This window comes from Musa acuminata, chromosome BXJ3-3 (assembly GCF_036884655.1).
Source record: "Musa acuminata AAA Group cultivar baxijiao chromosome BXJ3-3, Cavendish_Baxijiao_AAA, whole genome shotgun sequence".
Taxonomy (NCBI): Eukaryota; Viridiplantae; Streptophyta; class Magnoliopsida; order Zingiberales; family Musaceae; genus Musa; species Musa acuminata.
In genome coordinates, this window is record NC_088351.1 from 29,555,957 (window position 1) to 29,575,990 (window position 20,034).

A 20,034-nucleotide genomic window follows, 5' to 3' on the forward strand; every position below is an offset into this window, starting at 1 on the left:
TAATAATGATCTCAAGAAATATTTACCATAAATGATAGAATTATATAAGGATCGATTATTCAACAAGATAAAAAGATCGATAAAAATATTATTTATAAAGTAAAAATAGGATAGTTAAAATGACAAAAAGACATCATTAGTCTTATTTGATAGTTAGATACCTTTATATTAAAAGAGAAAAAAGAACATTGAGATAGATATCTAAAGTTATTAAGAAAGATAAAAAAATTTATTTATGAATAATTATGGATCATTTCAATAAAAAATAAAATAAGATAAAAATCGTTTAAGATAGTATAAGCATATACTGAGGAAACCTTCAAATGGGATAGTTAAAAAAAGTAAAATAATTAATATTAGTGATATAATAAGAGTTAAATGATCTAAAAAGATTTTAATAAAAATTATAAATATTAATTTAAGTATTTTGAGTTTAATTAAATATATATATATATATATATTATAAATCTTAATAATAAAAAATATTTATATAATTGACCTCAAATAGTTTAAACTTACGATTTTATTATTGTTGTTGTAATCATATATATGATTATTATACGATGATGTCGTTGATAGAACGGACATAATTGTAAAGAAATTGGGTTTATAGGGATGTTTCTCGAATTCTTTATTGGTTTAGGGGTATAAATGCAAAAGTAAACGAACCTGAATCGCTTTACTGCTGCAGTTTGGCAGAACGAGTTCGCTCGCTCGGCCGCTGCCCAAACCCTTATTCCTCTCCGGCAATCGAGCGAGGAGAAAGCCATGGCGGGGCGCGAGATCCTGATGCTCGAAGCGCCGCCGGACGCCTCCCGCCAGGGGTGGTCGGCGGGCCCGGACGCGGAGCTCGTGGACGCCCTGCCTTACATCGATGACGACTACGGCGATCCTAGGGTGAAGGGAGAGGTCGACCGGCTCGTGGAGGAGGAGATGCGGAGAAGCGGCAAGAAGCCCGCCGACTTCCTACGAGAGCTTCCGCCTCTCCCGAAACTTAGCTTCGAGGTACCACTCGACGCCGCCTTGGAGGCGGTTGTTTCGCTGTTATGAAGTCTGAATTTTACTGGAGATGTTAGTTTTTTTTTTCAGTGCTTTGCTAATTTCTTTTGAGGTATTGCATGAATAAGGAAGATTCTGTGCCTTTATATCGTAAGATCGTTAGCTTCTTCTTCTTCTTTGATTTCATGGATCTTGTTTGGCCATTAAATGATGAAAAGGAGAGGTTTTCAGGCGGGATGTTCTGGATAAATTATGATTATTTTTTCCGTGTATAGTTAAGAATGAGGGAGATCAACTTATTTATACAAATAATTTATATGTCCTAACAGCAAAAAAAAAATAAGAATTATTCTTGTCCTTTGCCATCTATCGTTAGTGTTAGGGTTATCATTGAGGGAAGACAAGGTCAAGTTGGAACGACTGAAAACCTTGTTAGAAAACATGATCTGAATTGAGAGATCTTCATTTGTAAGGCTGGATTTTAGTACGGGTACTGTGGACCTCTCTACAAGAATACTTTGTTTTCTTGAATGAAGAGGATGCCTTAGTTTCTCTCTTAACCCTGCCACTGAGAGAAATGGATCCTTTCTATTCTTTGTTAAATTCCTGTAGGCTGTCGCCACAATATGTTGCAACATCCAACTCATACGATGTTATGCTCATCATGAATCATTTTATGTTGTTGCATGAATCATGTGTTGATGGATGTAATTTCGCTAAAAATATTTGTAAGACAATATTGAAGTTTCTCCAAAAAGAATAAAAAACAAAGCCCTTTAAATTTAAACAGTATAAAATCGGGAACTTATCTGCAATATGTTCTTGTTTCTAGTTGTTGATTGAAATGGTCATATTGTTTATGCAAGAAACTTTTTAAGGGGAAGAATCCACTGAAGTCATACCAGTTAAAGTTATATGCTATAAAGCTATTCTTAATGCCTGGAATCCATTTTGTGTGAGTGAGCATATCGCTGTTTTCATAACTTCTCAGAAAGCTGGCTTTTAATAGCTGGTTTAAAGGCTTCCTTGTTGGTTGTACAAATTTCCCATCAATTCTTAAGGCTCTTTTGCTTTAACACAACGTTTTTCATCTACATGTTTGTACAAAATAAATGAAGTATTTTAATCTGAAAATTGCTCTGCCTGCTACTGCAAATTTCGACACTGCTTAGTGGCAGCATACAGAATATGGATCACAGCTTCCTAAAGAGTTAATTTACTTATTAACATACTTTCAGAAAGGATCTCACACTCCTTATGTGCACTGTCAATATCACCTTGTGATTCTCTTGTTTCATTTTTTCCAGCAGTTTAAATGATTTTCCTTTGCTTTTTTCTTCATGTCGGTGAAAGTGAACATAGATTAGGAATTATCTGAGAAAGCTTAGTAAAATTGAATTTTAAATGTAAAATTAGTTTTGATTGTCATTTTTGCAGGATCACCCTATGCTTGCTAGAGAGTATGAACGTGTAAGAGCCGGCAAGCCTCCTGCAACTTTAGAGATGTCCCGCTATGGATTGGAACCTCCTCCAGCAAATAAGCGCAATGATGTTACTGCTTGGAGGTTGGCCCTAAGGAATGCACAAAGCCTTCTACAACATCAAGTTATAAGGCAAGTAGTTATTGAATAAAATGAACACTTGGTTTCTCTCTTGACAGTTCTTGCATTTGTACTGAGTTGTCATTTAACCACTTCCTATTTAGAATGGTTGGGACATGCAGTAAACTTCTATTATATGCAAAAGCAAACAATGTTTGATATGAAAGAGGAATAACTATCAGAATATGCTTCCTGTTGGTGAACTTATGTGCCATGGCTGATGAGTTAGCACGGCCTGGTCCCCGGGTCGATGTCGGGAGTCTTTGGTCGGCTGAGCTGGTTGCCGAGGTTGGTCGAGCCCTTGTGATGGGGTGTCGGCGTCGGGGTGTTGATCAATGTCTCTCGGTCTGGACGCCAGTTAGTGGCTCGTCGTCTGGACGTTGGTCGACGACTCCACGGTCGGAATGCTCGTGGCTCGAGGGTGGCCGCTTTCCTGCAAGAATGGCCTTCGTCGGGTGATTGGCGACTGTGGCCCCTCCGATGAGCAAGTCAGTGGTGGGTTGATCTGTTTTTTGCCTCCCCCCTGGGTCGGATGCCGGCCAGGGGTTTTTAAACTACTGTACGATGGTAGGTCGTACGCGGGTTTGGCGTGGTGATTGATCCTCGAGAGGTGAGATGGTACCTTCGTGTGGCCGCCGTCCCGGGGCGCGAGGAACGGTGCCATGCGGCGCCATCCCGGGCTTTCTGGGACGGGACGTACCGAGCAACGCCTTGGAACGGACTCTGGCTCAGCGCGTGGGGGTGCTCCTCTTGCTGACATGGCTGTAGCGTGGCATGGCGTCGATCGTGACGTGGCCTGGACCCAAAATATACCTTATCACTTCCATTATTTGAATGTTGTAAAGACAATGACATTTATGATGTGGCTATGTTGATACTATTAACTCGTATTATGGTTGGGACCATATGCCAACGATCGAAGTAGACCCCAAGGTTCAAACTGACCTTAAATAGTCACAATCACCCCTGAAATGGGAACGCATTGAACCATAAGAGACAGTTCGATAGCATGAACTTTGCAACTTGCAGCAATTACCAATAATTATAAGTTGAATAATTGTTGCAATGCCACAAATGATAAGCTTCAACTTTGATTGTTTGGTTACACGTTTAGGAATTGGAAATTGTAATTTCGTAGGACTTTTGTTATCTTTGAGAATGAGATGTGATACTTCACTAGTCCTACGTAAGCAAGTAATAGAAACAAGAATAACTTTTGTATCAACGATTTCAATAGGCGCTCGGGCACTCGCCTAGGTGCTCGGGCGAGGCGAGGCTCGAGCGCCTCGCTTCAAAGAGGCGCTACCTAGGTGCTCGCCCGAGCCCAGGCGTCGAGCGCTTCCTGCGAGTGCCCGGGTTAACCAGGCGACCGAACCAGTGTTTTACGTTTGGTTCGGTGTCCGGTGCTTCAGTTAGTTCGATTGAACCAACTAAAGTATCGATATCAGCCTCCCAACATTCCTCTCGTGACTTCCTCAACCCTAACCCTGCTCGCGATTCTACCGTTGACATTTCCTCTCTACTATCGCTGCCTCTCTCTGCTATCATTGCCTGTCTTTGTTGTCGCTACTCTCCGCTGCCGTTGCCACTGTCACTGCTCGTCGTCACTGCTGCCATTGTCACTATCGTCGCTCCAGCTCTAGCTCCCGCTCCTGCTACCGCTGCTGCTTCTCTCAGTCAGCAGCCTCAGTCTTACTCTTACACCGTTGTCGTTGCTAGCTGCTACCGCTATCGCTGCCGCTGCCACTATCGTCGCTCCCGTTGCCATTGCCGCTACTATTACTCTTACTCCCTCTACTCACATTGACTCGATAGTATACTGTTAACAGTATATTAACAATATACTGTTAACTGTATACTAGTAAAAATATTTTTTTATTTATTAGATTAATAATATATTATTTTGATTTTAATACTGTCAATTTTTATTTATTTGAAATTATTGTTATTGTTGTGAATTTTGAGATTTTTTGTTAATGTGATATTGTGATTCTGTAAGATTTTTTAATTTAATATCATATTTTTATTTAAATAATTATATTTATTAATTATTTTTTATATTTTTATATTTTAGCGTCTCATTTCGCTGGGGCAAGCACCCTTGGCGCCTTTGGCGTCTAACGCTTTTTAGATCATTGTTTTGTATAATATTCGAGAGCCTAGTACAAATTTGGCTCATGTTAATTTGCCTACTCAATACAAATTGTTAGGTTGCTTGGATTGTGAGAAGTATCAACAAACCATGATTTCCAGGATTACATTCTCAAAAAGTTGATACCCTTCATTAAGGGTGGTAAGACCACTGAGAATAAGGCATCAACAAGCTAATATGTAACCCAACTTTATTCCTTGGAAAGAATTATGGGGTGTGTGTTGCCTTGACAGAAGCATCAATGATTTGAGTAGAGAATCTATGTAACTATTATTACAAAAAAAAGTAATCTAGTACTTGTATTAAGAGTACCTTGTGACATGGATCAAAATGGCTAACCTATTTTATTGCTAGGAGGCCTTCATGTCTTGCATGTTAATCCATTCTTTATGTTTTTTCCTATGTGGGACTCCACAACTTATACTTTCATTCATGGTTCGCATTACTGGTCCATACTAGTATACCAACCAATTATCTGTACAGTGTGTATCGAGTTGTATCGAGCATACCGACATATAGTACATTGGGAATGTATTAATGTATTGCCCATATTGATCCTCTGTTGGACCGGTATGTACCACTCGTACTGAGCAGTAATCTTCGGTACATCAAACCTTGCTTTCACTACCCTCGAGGTTTACTTAACCCATAAGGTATTAGTCATCATGGGAAATCTATTCAACTTGTTTTATACCACTTATTATGATTTTGATGTACCTAGTAACGTAAATATTGTATGCACAAACCTTTTCCAAATGTTCCATAATCCTGAAGTTCGTCATATTAGTTATAGGCAAATCAAGTCCTATACAAGTGCATTAATTCTTTTCTTTTTTCCCCTTAATGATAGACTATTTAGGGAAGTTGCACATCAGGACCCTTGGTACATAAATTTGACTTATTTATAGTATTCCAATGAAAAGTCATGGTTGAATGGGAGATTGCATTACTTTTTGGTTGTCATCAGCTCAGAAAGAATAAATGAGGGCACATATGGCTGTGATCTCAGATTTCTTTGTAATTCAGTTTTTGAGAATGTTAAAAAAAAAAAAAAAAGAATAGTTCTTTGGTTATTTCCTAGTTGGAAACTTATTTGAAAGCTATCTTGTCGGAATACTTAATACTTTTGCAACAAGACCTCTTGCTACCACTACTACTCTTTGCCTAATGCTTTTGCCACCAACCATCGCTGCCCACCAAGGATGTCTCATTGTTGCCTGTGTTTGCCCACTACCAATGTCACCGACCACCACCTCTACCAATACCCATTGTCTTCTGTAGTGCTATCGGGTGCCATTAATTATTGATCACTGTTCTTTGTGATTTCTGTCATCTTCTTGCTGAGAAGTGACATGGCTTCCGTTTGGCACACCCCACTTTGTCTCTTCCTCTGCTTCAATTAAGGACTGATGGTGTCCACAAGGAGTGAGTACAAGTTGGTAACAACGGGAGACATCTTAAAAAGTTCTTAATTTTATATTTATGAATTGAACTTTTGCATGATTGTTTTCAGAAACTGAAAACAGAAAACTGATTTGTAAAACATTTTCGTTTATTTAAAACCAAGAATACTGTATGTGAGATCACAGTCAAGAAAACCATAAACTTGTATGTTATAGTGATCCAATGCTTATGGCTTGGGTTAAACATTGTGACCCCAGTACATATTAGTCGGCCATTATGTTGAATGATGCGAGGATATTTGTTTTAATAATCTCTCATAAGAAATTATACAGTTCCCTGATGCTCTTTAAAAATAAATATATAAATAAATTGTTTATTGCATACAAATAATGTCTATGCAAGTGTTTTGTTTTGGCAAAATATGATGTATATATATGCATATTGCATTGATTTAACAATCTTTACGGTCCATAGATTCATTAAATCCTCCAATCTGAGATCCTCTGTGATTCGCTAATCAATCTTAAAGTAAACAGCATTTGGAGCGACATTCATGTGACATAAAATTAACGACATAGTTATCATGGTACATAAAAGGCATGATCATGGTTACCTGCTTTTTGTTGCACATTGCAGCCTCCTATTACTCAGTAACCCTTCTACCATTTTACCTTCTAAGATTCAGTTATGTTCAAACATGTGCAATTTATGTTGGGCAAACATGCCTCTAATTTTTATGTATTTTTATTAATTATAAGGATTGAGAATCTGGAAATGTTGTTGAACCATGGTGCTGAGGTCTGGAAGCATCAGAACAGAGAAATGGAGGCGTATTTATCCAGGTAATTATCTTCTAGTCTTTATCATCTTTGTGATTGATAATGAAATTAATTGTGATTTTGTTTCTCGATGTATTTTAAGATGTTCATAAAATTTAAGATATACACTTCTGTAGGTAGGATCTTTGTCCTATACCCACAACGAACGCATGAGTCAGTTTCTAAACTTTGACAGATAAGATCAGCCAGAGTAAGAAATTTGATGACAATAACATGACAAATCTATAAAAGGTTCAGTATCCTTCAGTTTTTATCGTCTGCAATGGGCGTGAAAATATCATTTAAGAAATAACAGTCCATCGATAACTTGGAGGATACAAAGATTGGTCTGAAAACTCATCATGGCCGGGAATCTTAAAGAATATGAGAGTCTTTGTAACTCGTAACCATATGATTATGCGGCATTCTAGAGTGTGGTAATGTTGGAAAACTAAACTATTGATGTGTAATGAGGTTAAGATTTAAAATATGTTGGCGACAACCCATAGAGAACAAAGTCTCTGCATCATCTTTTGTTAAGAACTAAACATAAGGGACTCCTGTCCTGATTGCCTAGAAGTTCATCGGGTTGTTAGAAATGGATCAGCTATGGGGTTGCTTAGTTTTCTTTGTTTTTCTTCATGTTTAGTTTAGTGAGGCCCCTTGGTCACAATATTCATGAATTGCGTGGGTTTCTAAATGTAAAATTATGTGTTAATTCTTTTAAACAGATTTGACTCCGTATATCTTCAGTTTGCTTGTACATGAAATTCTTCATCGCAGCTAACTGAATCTTTCTTCAGATTAGAAGCTACGGCAAGGGAGTATGACAAACTGATAGAAGCGGTAAATCGTGATAGGAAGTTCCAACAGGTAAATGTTTTTTTTTTTCCCCTTCTTCTGAGTCTTTATCGGTGTCACTACTTGTATGATGATTTGTCCATGCATATGCTTTACGCTACGACTAAGACATGCTTGTTGTGATCAGCAAAATACAGGTGGGCAACTTAATATGCTGAATGCACAGTGGAGGGAATTGTGTCGGAAGAACATCGAAATCCAGGCTGCATGTGCAGATCTGCAGAATCATATCGACCAAATCAAGCTAGAGGCAAAAGAGAGGTAACCCTTCTTAAATAAACTCTATTTGTCCTGCATCCCTTGATGTCTCTGATTAGTTTTAGCTAACAGTGGCTTAGATCTGGATATGAAAATGGAAAACTAGCTTGCTGACGTAAGGTACTTTTTGACTTTGTAAGTTGATTTTGTAATGTGCATCAACATTTAGTCAAAGCCTACATTTGCCTTTGAACTGAAGCCAAAAGAAAAAGGAGAGTAATACTTGTGTGCAATTTTTTCTGCAATTGCTGTGCAGGAGGAAGATAGGAGGGGTAAGTCCAAATTTTGCAGACACAAGTATTAAGAGCATGATTGAGTGCAGTCTGCCTACTAATCAATCCTGCAACAAGGTCATTTCTTAAAACCAAAGTTCCACATATGGACTTGGGGGGTTTCTCAAGTTGCATGTCCATTTCCTAATCCTGAAATTTATTCGGTTGTCTTGTATCAAAAATTCTGGACTTCCAAAATATGTTTATGTTTTGCCAGCAAATAGGCTAATGGGACTGCCTGCCATTTTCCATCTTCGCTGTGATTCTTTGCTCGGAAGATATCTTTGATGCATGCATTTTATCGAAAGCCTGTGGACTGACTGACTAATATATATATTATCGAAAGCTTTGATGCATTTTATCGATAGCTTCTTTTAAAATTGTCAGGCATTTGTGATCGACTAATATATTAAATTAATCAAAAAAAATCTTCATGTCTTTTATTATTATTATTATTCGACTGATCTCCAAACGTACGGTGGGATCACTTCAAAAATGAATCTGCCTCTGATCTTTGGGAAGATTTCTTTTTCTTCCCCACGATTTTGACTTGAGAAGGAATTATCTGTGTTATTACGAGACTAGACTCGGTTATGCACGAACAATCACGTTTTATTTCGCTCTAAAAACTGATATTGGCACATTTGCTCGTTCTTATCATCAGATACATCAACTAAACCCAAACCAATATTTGATTTGGACCTTTATATGAGATATCATTTGGCTCATAAGGTTTCGATACTGCATGACACTGTTGTGTTTTCACTCAAAAATAAATTTTCATTGCATTAAATAACACACATAATTGATGACGTTTTCTATCCAAATTTTTTAGCAGATAAAACAAACTCTATGAACTAAAAGACGGCACAATCTCTATTGAAAATGGTGAAAGCAAATTCCAGGTCAAAGAAAGGTGTTTCTAACAAGAGTTTCATCCACAAAAATCCAATTCAACAAAGCAAATGGAAATTTTTTTTAATTGCACGAGACAGGAATAACAAAGAGAGAACCCATCCAAGCGGAACATTAACCGTCATTGTGTCCCTCCCTCTAATGTGCTGATGCCGTGAACGATGCACACTGCTGCTTTTGAGCGACCCCCCCATGCTTTGTTTACTGTCGAAATAATTTGAAGTCAGCACACATTGTTGACTTCTTTTCATGGAAAGGAGATTTCTCATTTGCAAGAGGAAAATATAGAAGGCTTCCTATGGCAAGAAACTTAGGAACGCTTTATGTTGACAATTAATATTGTCGGTGCTTACATACACACATGCTCATCAACGAACTAAGAAAAGGTAGTAGTAGTAGTCGTTACCTTGCTGGCGATGTTGCTGGAGAGCCAATCAAGCCCCTCGTACAAACCCTCACCAGATGTAGCACAAGTGCTCTGTATGTACCTGAGCATAGTAATCGCAAGAAACCAGTCATGAGCGTTGGAGGCCTTAAATATATCAAATCAATTGTCTATCAGATCTACCGAAAGAGCATAGAAAATCTTCGTGGGACAGTAATATCTGAATACACAGTTCAATATGTCAAATTAAGAAAGAAAACTAGCAACTATTTTATTTACGTTTGATCGACTTGGTTTTCTTCCAAATAATCAAGACACCATTTTAAACAAGCATACGCTCAACTGATCTCCTCATTATATATACCACCTTAGTTACCATCAATAGATTCCACCACACCTGCTATGAACTAGTTTCAAGGAACAGATTGTAATTTACTTTTTACTATGGCAGGTAATGAGCTAAAACCATTAGCTTATCAAGTGATAAATATATTACCAGTGTCGCTGACGCAAGGAATGCAGACCAAGCTTATCAGTGATTTCAGCAGCATTCATTGCATTTGGAAGGTCTTGTTTGTTCGCAAACACAAGCAAGACAGCATCCCGTAGCTCATCCTAGCAGTACCAGAACAGTTATCAAGAACAACAATGAAACTGTAAATGATGGTAGTATAATGATGCTTTCTTATTATAATAAAGTAGACAGTTGAAATGCTTTAAATGTCACACTTACTAAATGTTTGATGAAAGGGTTCCAGATGCCATTTAAACACAAAAAGTTGATATCACCAAAAATGCTTTAAATTTCACATTTACTAAACAATCGATGAAAGGATTCCAAATGTCATTTAAATACAAAAAGTTGATACCACCAAACTTCACACTAGGCATTACGATCCAATAATACTATCTGATTGTATCAAAACCATGAACATGATGTTAGAACAGATGTTCCATGACAACAACAACATCATGTGTTCATGTATCAATCTCTGAATTAGCACGAGCAAGATAAATTATAAGTTAAAAATGTGATTGTAAGCACAATATATTGTGGTCGAAATATTCACTGTGTCCTGTTTCAATGGAGGCCTGACCAACACATTTTGTCAGTTGCAGTGGGTAAGTTTTCCAAATTTTGTTTTTGGAAATATTTTAAATTCATAACAATCAATAAAATTAGATAATTTGAGAAAAATAAGAAGGTTAAGGAGGAAAAAGAAAAAGAAAGGGGGCTTCACGACTTGAAATAATACAAGATGCAATTACATGACCTCCTAAAATCAAAGAGAATAAATAAAGCAATCAGAAATTCAACTTTCATTAGCAAAAAAAATATAAATGTAAATATAAGTATTCAAAATTAGTACCATAGAAAAAAAGATGAAAAAATTAGTATATAGGAGATCAGGAAGAAAATTACAGAGAAATGTCATGTCTTGTATGTGAAACCTATTTAGCTTATGCTAAAAGGAAGCCTCTCCATCCATTGTAGAATACAAGGTGAAGGAATCAGGTGGGCTCACATTCAATGATTGAATCAGTTGCTTAAAAGATTCATCTGATATTTCTTTTAATCTGATGAACCTTTTTTCCTCCAATTCTAATCCATTTTTGTTACCTCCAGGATAATGAAACAAGATTGTTAAACATATATATATATATATATATATATATATATATATATATATATATATATATATATATATATATATATATTTGGATCAAGTTTTGAATCGAAGGAAATTATATGAGAAATATAATTACATTAAATTTAATAAGTTAATAACACCACCACCAAATTGGTTATATGTAGAATCACAGTCTCTTTATCCAAAACGTGCAAGATAAGTTTCATGGAAGTGTATGAACAAGGAAGTTGAGGACACGAAAGTTAGCTTCATTTCTGAGAATAATTTGTCAAAATTTATTGGATGGAATCTCCTAGAGCCATATGGTAAACCTAAATTGTAAAGAATTACATGTTCTTGCTGCCAAGTAGACAATGTATTTCTACCCCAACTAGACTTTCCAGGAGCACCTATGCAAGAATGAAGTTGACATTAAATCTTTTGATAGATAAGTATTATCGTTAAAAGAGGTTACCTCATTTAACATCCTGTGGAGCTCATCCCTTGCCTCAACAATACGATCTCGATCATTGCTGTCAACAACAAAGATAAGGCCTTGCGTATTCTGAAAGTAATGCCTCCACAGAGGTCTGATCTGTTCTTGCAAACAAGATCACCATTACACAAGCAGTGAGAAACACGGCAAACTAGTTAAACAACCAACAGACTCATCAACTCTTACGATCCATTCACATAGTTGCATGGATAATGAAAAGTTGTCTAACATAATTACAGCAGTACCTTGTCCTGACCACCAACATCCCACACGGTGAAGCTAATGTTTTTGTACTCGACAGTTTCCACATTGAATCCTGCAATAAATTCCACCATAATTACACTACAATGACATGATTTTCAAGACACAAGCATATACATTTCATCCACTACAAACACCAATAATTACTTAAATTATTCATCTTTCTTAAGTATAAAAAACAAGTTTCCACATTGATAGGGTAAAAGTCTTCATACCGCTAAATCACCCTGATCCTCCACATTAATCATGATCACTGGAAGCCTTAGGGTTATTGGAAGCATTGCCATACTTTAAAGAGAAAGAGAAGTAAAACATTAAAATAACGAGATATTCCACATCCATTTCCTACAGTTCGCCTAATTGAACAAAGAACTTTTGTCTTGGAACTGTTAAAACAAATGTCAAAATCAAATTGTATGTTTCAGCCTGGTAATAGATAAACGAATAAATAGAAGATCCATAGAAAACGTAAAAATCAGCAGTGCCTTTTCTAGGTGCCAATCCCCTCACGGAGAGAATGTGCCACTACGGTTTGTTCAATCGATTCTTCGTGTAGGCCTTTCTCGAAAAGAAAGCTCATTTCGAAGGGAGCGATAAGAAAACGCTATCATGAGTTCGTGTTAGAGATCTCTGCCCACACGCCCACCAATTAAATCTTTCTACATCACGAACTCACCCAAATAGGTAAATTAATGCATGATATCTATTTAAATAGAGGAGCCAATTCAAACAAATCGAGCAGAACAAACAAGAAACATCAGGTTTCAGGATATCAACGTCGAGAAGAGGAAAGCTCGTTTAAGAACACGAACAACACTCACCAATGGTGGGAATGGTGGTGACGATCTCTCCGAGCTTTAGCTTGTAGAGGATGGTCGTCTTACCGGCGGCATCAAGCCCTACCATCAGGATCCTCATCTCTTTCTTCGCAAACAGGCGGCTGAACAGCTTCGCGAAGCTGAGCCCCATCGTTCCCTTTCGCTACAACAAGAATCACACGGACGGATCAAAGATCTAACACAAAATTCCGCCGATCTAAAGCAGAAACAAACATGACCCCGATCAGAAACCGACAAAAAGAGAGAACAAGATCGCCGATCTCCGTGATCTAAAACAACGGCATGCGATATAAAGCAACGACAAACGGAACTCCAAGACCGAGGAGAAGTCGTGGAGAGGAGGAGGAGGAGGAGGAGGAATGGATTAACCTCGAGATCGTGAAGGCGTCGAGAGCCGAATCGGGGCGCGAGACTGCTCTGCTTCTTCGCCTCTTGCGGACGGAAAGAGAAGGCGGACCCGAAAAGGAATTAATAAGAGGAAATAAGAAAATTTCGGTTCCGCAGGGAGACGAAGTCAACTAACGTCACGTGGCTGCCAGCTGATGCTTGTTACAGCAGTAGGTATAACGCTTTTGAGGTTTGTAACAGTCCGATATATACACATATATAATATAATTGACGCTGATATAACAGTTGTAACTTAGTATATCGGTCCACTGTGATGGATGACCGATATCTTATTCCTAGTTATGCTACTACATCTTAATCATATCACTAACCTTGCATAAAGGAATAAAAGAAATAATCTAATTTACAATTTATCCTTTTAAATATGAGTTTAGCATATCTATCAATAAAAAAAGAAAGCTTCAAATTATATATATATATATATATATATATATATATGACTGTCAGAATGATGAATTGATTGTTGTGATGATACAATGATAAAGAATATGAAGTATTTTCCTATGAATTCTTTTTTTCTGCATAATTTGAATATATATATATTATTTGTGTGTCTAAACATCGGGGATGTAGCTCAAATGGTAGAGCGCTCGCTTTGCATGCGAGAGGCACAGGGTTCGATCCCCTGCATCTCCAAATATAACATAAATTTTTCCTTTTTCATTGACTCTGATGGGTTATTTTTTTATTCCATATGAATATATGCATCTTCAAATTAGATTGTTTTTTTTTTTCTGTCTCTGATGGCTTAGTTTTTGTTTGTTACAGACAAAACAATTTATTTGCCTCATTTACTTGATTCTCAGTTTTTATTTATTACATTTATCTTACATTTCATGGATTTCTTCCTGCATCTCCAAATTTAAAGTTCAATATATATTTTCTGTTTCTGTTCACTCTGATGGCTTATGTTTTATTTCTTATACATATGGAAAACAATTTATTTTGTTTTGCCTGATTCTGAGAAATTTAATTTTACATACATCTTCAGATTAGATTTTTTTTTTCTCTGCTGGATTACTTTTTATTTGTTATATATTGCAATACAATTTATGAGTTTTGCTTGATTCTCAGCTTTTTTTTATTCATTATATTTATTTCACATTCCAAGCATTTCTTCCTGCAGAAGTAGTCTTCTTTTGGTTTGATATACAGTCCAAATAAGTTAGCAATCCTTGTTCAAGCTGTGGATTTCTTTTGATTAGATGATGAAACATCAACATCTTTCAGTGGGATCAATCTCATTGCATTATTTCCTTCCTCAAGGAATCAAACAAGAGGAACAAAACTGTCATAAACAACACATCAAACTGATGTTTATGCACCAGCTGATATCAGGGTCCTCCACTGCTGTTTTGTTAATAAACATAACTAGACATTGGCCAAAGCTTATGTGCTACCCAAAATGAAAATGAAATCTAAGCTGCTACTGTGGCCTGCATGTTTCTCATCACTATCCTCCTGTAATCTCTCTCACTTGTCCATCATGACTATATATTTTGATAAGATGAAACATCAACATCTGTCAGTGGGATCAAGCTCATTGCATTATCTCCTACCTCAAGGAATCAAACAAAAGGAACAAAGCTGTCATAGACAGCACATTAAACTGATGTCTGTGCAACAGCTGATATGAGGGTCCTCCAAAGCTGTTCTGTTAGTATCAAAACTAGAAATTGTACAAAGCTTATCTGCAACCCAAAATGATAATGAAATCTAAGCTGCTACTGTGGCCTGCATGATTCTTATCTCAATCCTCCTGTTCTCTCTCATTTGTTCCTCTCCAGGTTGATGGAAAGCTGTAGGGGAGCCATTCATGGATGCAAAATTCACCAAGTGATCTGCTTTACCACACTGTTTCATCTTCTCCACTGGTGAACTCGACAGAGCTTTTGTTAGTGCTTGAATTCACTGAATCAGTTGTCTAGGAATTGCTTAAATTTGCTAAACCATGCAAAGAACAAGATAGCAGCTTGATGGAAAGCTGTAGGTTAGCCATTTATTGATGCAAAATTCCCCAAGTGATCTTCTCTGCCACACCGTCTCATGTTCTCGACTGCTGAAGTTGATTGAGCTTTTTATCAGTACATGAATTCACTGAGTCATTTGTCTAAGAATTGCTTAAATTGCCAAACCATGCAAAAAACAAGATACGAGCTTGATGGAAAGCTGCAAGGGAGCCAATTATCGATGCAAAGTTCTCCAAGTGATTTGCTCTGCTACACTGTTTCGTGTCATCAACTACTGGAGTTGACTGAGCTTTTATTACTACATAAGTTCACTGAATCAGTTGTCTAAGAATTTCTTAAACTGCCAAACCATGTCAATAACAAGATACCAAGATGATCTCTTCAAACCCATTCACCCCTCCTTAAAAGCTTCGTCGAAATCAGAAACATGTTCAGTAATTCTAGATGAACCTTTGCATTGATATGTATCTTTGCTGTGAAATTATGACATTATCATGATGAAGATTGCAAACTGAATTTCTAGAGTGCTACAGAAATCCAAATGTCTTCATGTAGGAACGAATTGCAACACAAGAAGTGGAATAATGAAAAAATCACAGCTCAATGGATGAAGCAGAAAGGAAAAAAGATTGGTTCTAACAAAATGGAAATACTTCAAAAATGACAAAACTGCTGTGTTTTCTATTACGAAAAACAGATGCACAATGGGCTGAAATGTTGTTTTCTGATAATATGTGGCATCCCCAAAATGAAGCCAAAAAGAACATGAAGAAAAATAACACAACTAGTGTACTGCTTAGATAGTATTATCATGAGCATAATAGACATTCTCAAGAAAGAAAGCTCAGAAGATGCTCTTTTGCAGCCACATGCATTCGAGGTATCATCCATAAAGCCAAGTAGATCTATTTGTGTACAATAACTTGTAATAAAGCCAGGCATCCTTACTGTACAGAGATCAACAAAAAAAAATTTATAGCTAGTGCAACTAGTGAGATCTCATTTCTGTAGAAATGGCACTCTACAACTGGTTTCATGTAAACGAGCAGTACAAGCTGTAGTAGGAAAACTGACCCGAGAGGCAGAATTGAGCTAGAATCCATTCATCTCCAAGAGGTAAGTTCGGTTTTTCACCAATGCCTTGACTGTATCCTGGAGTGGATCATCAAACGCCCGACAAATAAAGGCCTCGGCTTCCTTTCTGCTATAATGGCCACCGCTGGTGCCCTCTCCGGCGGGCTTGATAGCCACTAGTGTAGCTCCTTGCATTCCCATTCCATCGGGCAGCTCCAAGAATGGAGCATATCTGAGCTTCATGTATGATGCTGGCACCTGAGTCCTATTTGATGATGCTGACATTGCCAATGGTTTCTCCCTGAACTCCTTCAGCTGCTCCACTCCCATGGTCAATGTCCCCTGGCCATCAGCATCTGTCAAGACCAAGCTGCTCAGCGTTGGGTGTTCCTCGATGATTTGACGGAGAAGATAATGCCTCGTCGATGCAGCAATCAAAGAGCTGATAGTCCAGACGACGCGCAATTTTAGCCCTCCATTCGTATAGAACGACTCGGGTATGCTTCCATTGTCTTCCATTCCCCCCTCTAAATTGGCCGAAGCAGGTCTATAGTCCATCATGGTTCCACCCAGTATCACACAGTTCTGAAGGGTGCTTCCAAACTCTGCTCTCCATTTCAAGAAGACTCCATCCTCGGTCTTGACATCACCAGCAGGGAGCTCCATCCTTAGGTTGCGAACATGGGTGAAATTCTTGAGGACTTGCCGAGGGGAGTGATGGGAGAGCTGTGGCAGAAGGGGCTTATTCCAACCATGAACGTTCTGAAGGTAGTGTAAGGGTTGGAGGATGGCAAAAAGAATGAGCTTTAAAAGATGGGCAAAGAGGGTTCTTGGTTTGGGGAGGGAGAGGTCTAAGGCGTCGAAGGAGTCACCATCGATGGACACTACACGATCAATCTTAACATACACATTGTGGACAAGAGGGACGAGGGCATTGAAGCGCTTGGACACGGCTGAGCAGCGACCAAGGGACCGGACATCGGCGAGCTTGTTGAAGATGAGCAGCACCAGTGAGTCCGGAATCCGGTCGAAATGGTCCTGGTGGAGGGAGGGATCGGCGTGGATTCTGGATTTGGTTTGCGTTCTCTCTAGTTGAGCAATCAAACACATTGTTCCGACACCAAAACCAAATGCCAAGATTACAGTAACGACGAAAGCAAGATGGGTTCTTCACCACGCCAAAAGAAAGAATGCCGCAACCACGAAGCTGAAACGCCTCAAGCTCGTCAATTCAATGGTCTGCAAGAACAAGGTTTCCACCATTACAATCAATTTCAACCAGGAAAGGGAAAAGGCAACATTTTGCCAAAGGAAACCCTTTTCAGGTTCAATGATCTACCAAAAGAATTCCAAATTGAATTGCATTCAAGACTTTCCGATCAAAAACGTAACTCTAGAAAACAAGTCATTACACTAGTAGCGATTCTTTGAAGAAAAGCCGAATCGACCAATATCAGACACCTACCCAAAACCAGTTTGGGACAACAGAAGAGACGGCAGAAAAATAGCTTAACATTGAGCACGTCAAACAGTATTTACCCCCAAAATCGCCCACTTTTGCACCTCTGAAGCTCGATATGCGTTCAAAACCCAATCTTTGGCCCAAACCTTACACAAAGATGCGGAACCACTCCTCTCCTGCACCTCCCTGGGGTCTCGATTCGCTCGAACGAGACCAATTCTCCACCTGAACGGAGACCAGCCGAAGCGAAACGAAGAGCAACAGCAACGAATTTGCAGATTCCTGCGTGGAAATTCATCGAATGGAGCAGGGCGTTGGGAGGAGGAAGTGCTCCACATTTATTGACCTCGCCGCAGCTCATCAAGACGCCATTTTTAGATACGCCAGTGGTTCCCCGGTAAAATTAAGTGCACCAGCATCTGGTAGAACCCGCTTTTTGCACCCTCTCATCGCTGTAATTTCAGGGTGTGGAATTTGTGGCGTGTGTCAGTGGGTGCACTGATGACTCCTTTTCAATACCAAGAAATTAATGTTGAATATTGAATGCAAGTACTGTTAACTTGATTTGCATTTATTGTGTTCAATGGATTAGCTTCTTTCTTATACTCCTATGAAACTTATACATTTATATCTTCTGCAAGGTCAAAGATTTCATGCCAACATTTAATTATATTGCTATTTCCTGAAATGATGGATTGCCATATTTATCATTTTAAATTTGATTTTAACATATATGCATGCATATATTAAATAGAGATGTTAAATTCTTATTACATTGATACTCTTTCAATATTTTTAATAATAATTATGATACTGAGAATATTATAGCATTTTAGGTATTTTAATTATTAATATATTTCTAATTTTGAACTCATTATTGATATTATTAATATTAGTACCCTCAGTTTTTTTTATGAATGTGAATATTTATATATATATGTATATGATCTTATTTTTGAAGAAAAAAGTATATTATATTAAAAATTGCAAGGACAAATATACTATCTTACATATATGCTAAGCTGCATTTCCATCTAAACATTATTGAAAGTGAAATTTGATATTTTTGCCTGAAAACATATGTAAATTTTAATGAAAAAGGAAACAGGGTACAAATTTTAAGGATCCCTTATATCAATAATTGAAGAAAATTAATTGAATGATTAGACATTTGCATTTCTGTATCTTGTAGGTGGCTTCTGTCCAAAACACAAACACACAATGGTTCATGTCAGTTCTCCAGTTGATGTTGAATGATGATCTAACATGAGTATCTGTGGTCACCAGTCCTTTAAAGAAATCCTCATGCTAAGTGAGTGAATGGGATTATGGTAATGATTGAGTTACACAATTTGCTTGTGGTACACTTAAACTTTTTTTGTTGACATCATGTTATGAGCAGATACTTTTTTCATTCCTTTTTTGAAATGAAAAAATTGTGCCTTAAGTTTTGCATGAATCCACATCTGAATTTGAGAAGACCAAACTGAAATACAGCTTCTCTCCATTGATGTGAGGTGAGCTTTTGATGTCTTTGAGGCTTAATTAACCCCAGGTTTGAATCAAATGCCATTGGAAAGTTGAGGCACTAACTAGACAACCATGGAGGATGAGATCTCATAGCTCCCTCTTTGAGTTAAATACCAAGATTTTGCATATTATGTCTGCCAACAGTAATGACAGAAATATTTGTGCCTTGTTTCAGTGCTTGAAAACCACTTGGTTGCAGATGAACAAGGCAAACCATCATCTTCCAAGCACTTGTGTTTCTGGTGCAACCACTTTACTCTGCATTGTTCTTGGCACAGTAATGAAGGTTCACAAGTAGATTGCTAGTGATCCCCACAAGGTTGCTAGTGAAGCTTCACCTGCAAATTGGCCAAAAGTCCTAGAAAGCGGTTGCGGCACGACATCGATCAACTACCATCCAGATCAGCAAGTTAGGCTGGGCTTGTCAGAGCATGTCAGATACCGCAAAGTCGCCTTGCGGTCTGAACATGCTCTTGTCTACAGATTTCCAAGAGTTAGAGAAAGATTCTCATCAGATGCTGATACCTGAACAACTCAGTTCAGCAATGTGGCTTCTTTTCTGATACATATGGACCACTGTCAGTGCCACAGCATTGTGGTGTCCTACTCAAGCATTTGGGTTGTCTCTGAACTTTCTTTCACTTGAGGAAAAGGAAGCTCACGAACTGGTTGTTGGTGTTCTCTCAGCAGCAATGGTT

General features: G+C 37.9%; 3 protein-coding genes and 1 non-coding gene across 8 annotated transcripts; 2 read left to right on the plus strand and 2 right to left on the minus strand.

Moving 5' to 3' along the window:
• The first annotated feature begins 682 nt into the window (after window positions 1–682).
• LOC135632792 (pre-mRNA-splicing factor SPF27 homolog) lies at window positions 683–8,616 on the plus strand. 3 transcript variants are annotated; one of them, XM_065141565.1, is made up of 7 exons: window positions 684–1,005; window positions 2,437–2,612; window positions 6,915–6,998; window positions 7,778–7,847; window positions 7,963–8,096; window positions 8,166–8,228; window positions 8,350–8,616. In XM_065141565.1, exons 1-6 carry the CDS (start codon window positions 769–771, stop codon window positions 8,197–8,199), a joined length of 735 nt encoding a protein of 244 aa, XP_064997637.1. In that variant the 5' UTR covers window positions 684–768; the 3' UTR covers window positions 8,200–8,228; window positions 8,350–8,616. The 3 variants fall into 3 exon arrangements, with proteins under 3 accessions (XP_064997635.1, XP_064997637.1, XP_064997636.1); XM_065141564.1 differs by having other exon boundaries at window positions 685–1,005; window positions 8,166–8,213; XM_065141563.1 differs by lacking the exon at window positions 8,166–8,228 and having other exon boundaries at window positions 683–1,005.
• A 602-nt stretch (window positions 8,617–9,218) lies between these two features.
• On the minus strand, window positions 9,219–13,412 carry LOC135632257 (ADP-ribosylation factor 2-B-like). 2 transcript variants are annotated; one of them, XM_065140672.1, is made up of 7 exons: window positions 13,262–13,412; window positions 12,875–13,034; window positions 12,038–12,108; window positions 11,772–11,891; window positions 10,162–10,280; window positions 9,687–9,768; window positions 9,219–9,484 (listed from the first exon to the last, which is right to left on the minus strand). In XM_065140672.1, exons 2-7 carry the CDS (start codon window positions 13,020–13,022, stop codon window positions 9,482–9,484), a joined length of 543 nt encoding a protein of 180 aa, XP_064996744.1. In that variant the 5' UTR covers window positions 13,023–13,034; window positions 13,262–13,412; the 3' UTR covers window positions 9,219–9,481. The 2 variants fall into 2 exon arrangements, with proteins under 2 accessions (XP_064996744.1, XP_064996745.1); XM_065140673.1 differs by lacking the exon at window positions 13,262–13,412 and adding an exon at window positions 13,128–13,240.
• Window positions 13,413–13,863: 451 nt separating this feature from the next.
• Window positions 13,864–13,936, plus strand: TRNAA-UGC (transfer RNA alanine (anticodon UGC)). The gene has a single exon. It is a non-coding gene; the product is annotated as a tRNA-Ala (tRNA).
• A 942-nt stretch (window positions 13,937–14,878) lies between these two features.
• LOC135632367 (F-box protein At4g18380-like) lies at window positions 14,879–18,226 on the minus strand. Of its 2 annotated transcripts, XM_065140879.1 has the most exons (3): window positions 17,884–18,226; window positions 16,345–17,583; window positions 14,879–15,359 (listed from the first exon to the last, which is right to left on the minus strand). In XM_065140879.1, the coding sequence occupies exon 2, from the start codon at window positions 17,452–17,454 to the stop codon at window positions 16,363–16,365; it is 1,092 nt and encodes a 363-aa protein (XP_064996951.1). In that variant the 5' UTR covers window positions 17,455–17,583; window positions 17,884–18,226; the 3' UTR covers window positions 14,879–15,359; window positions 16,345–16,362. The 2 variants fall into 2 exon arrangements, with proteins under 2 accessions (XP_064996951.1, XP_064996950.1); XM_065140878.1 differs by lacking the exon at window positions 14,879–15,359 and having other exon boundaries at window positions 16,105–17,583; window positions 17,884–18,225.
• Window positions 18,227–20,034: the final 1,808 nt, after the last annotated feature.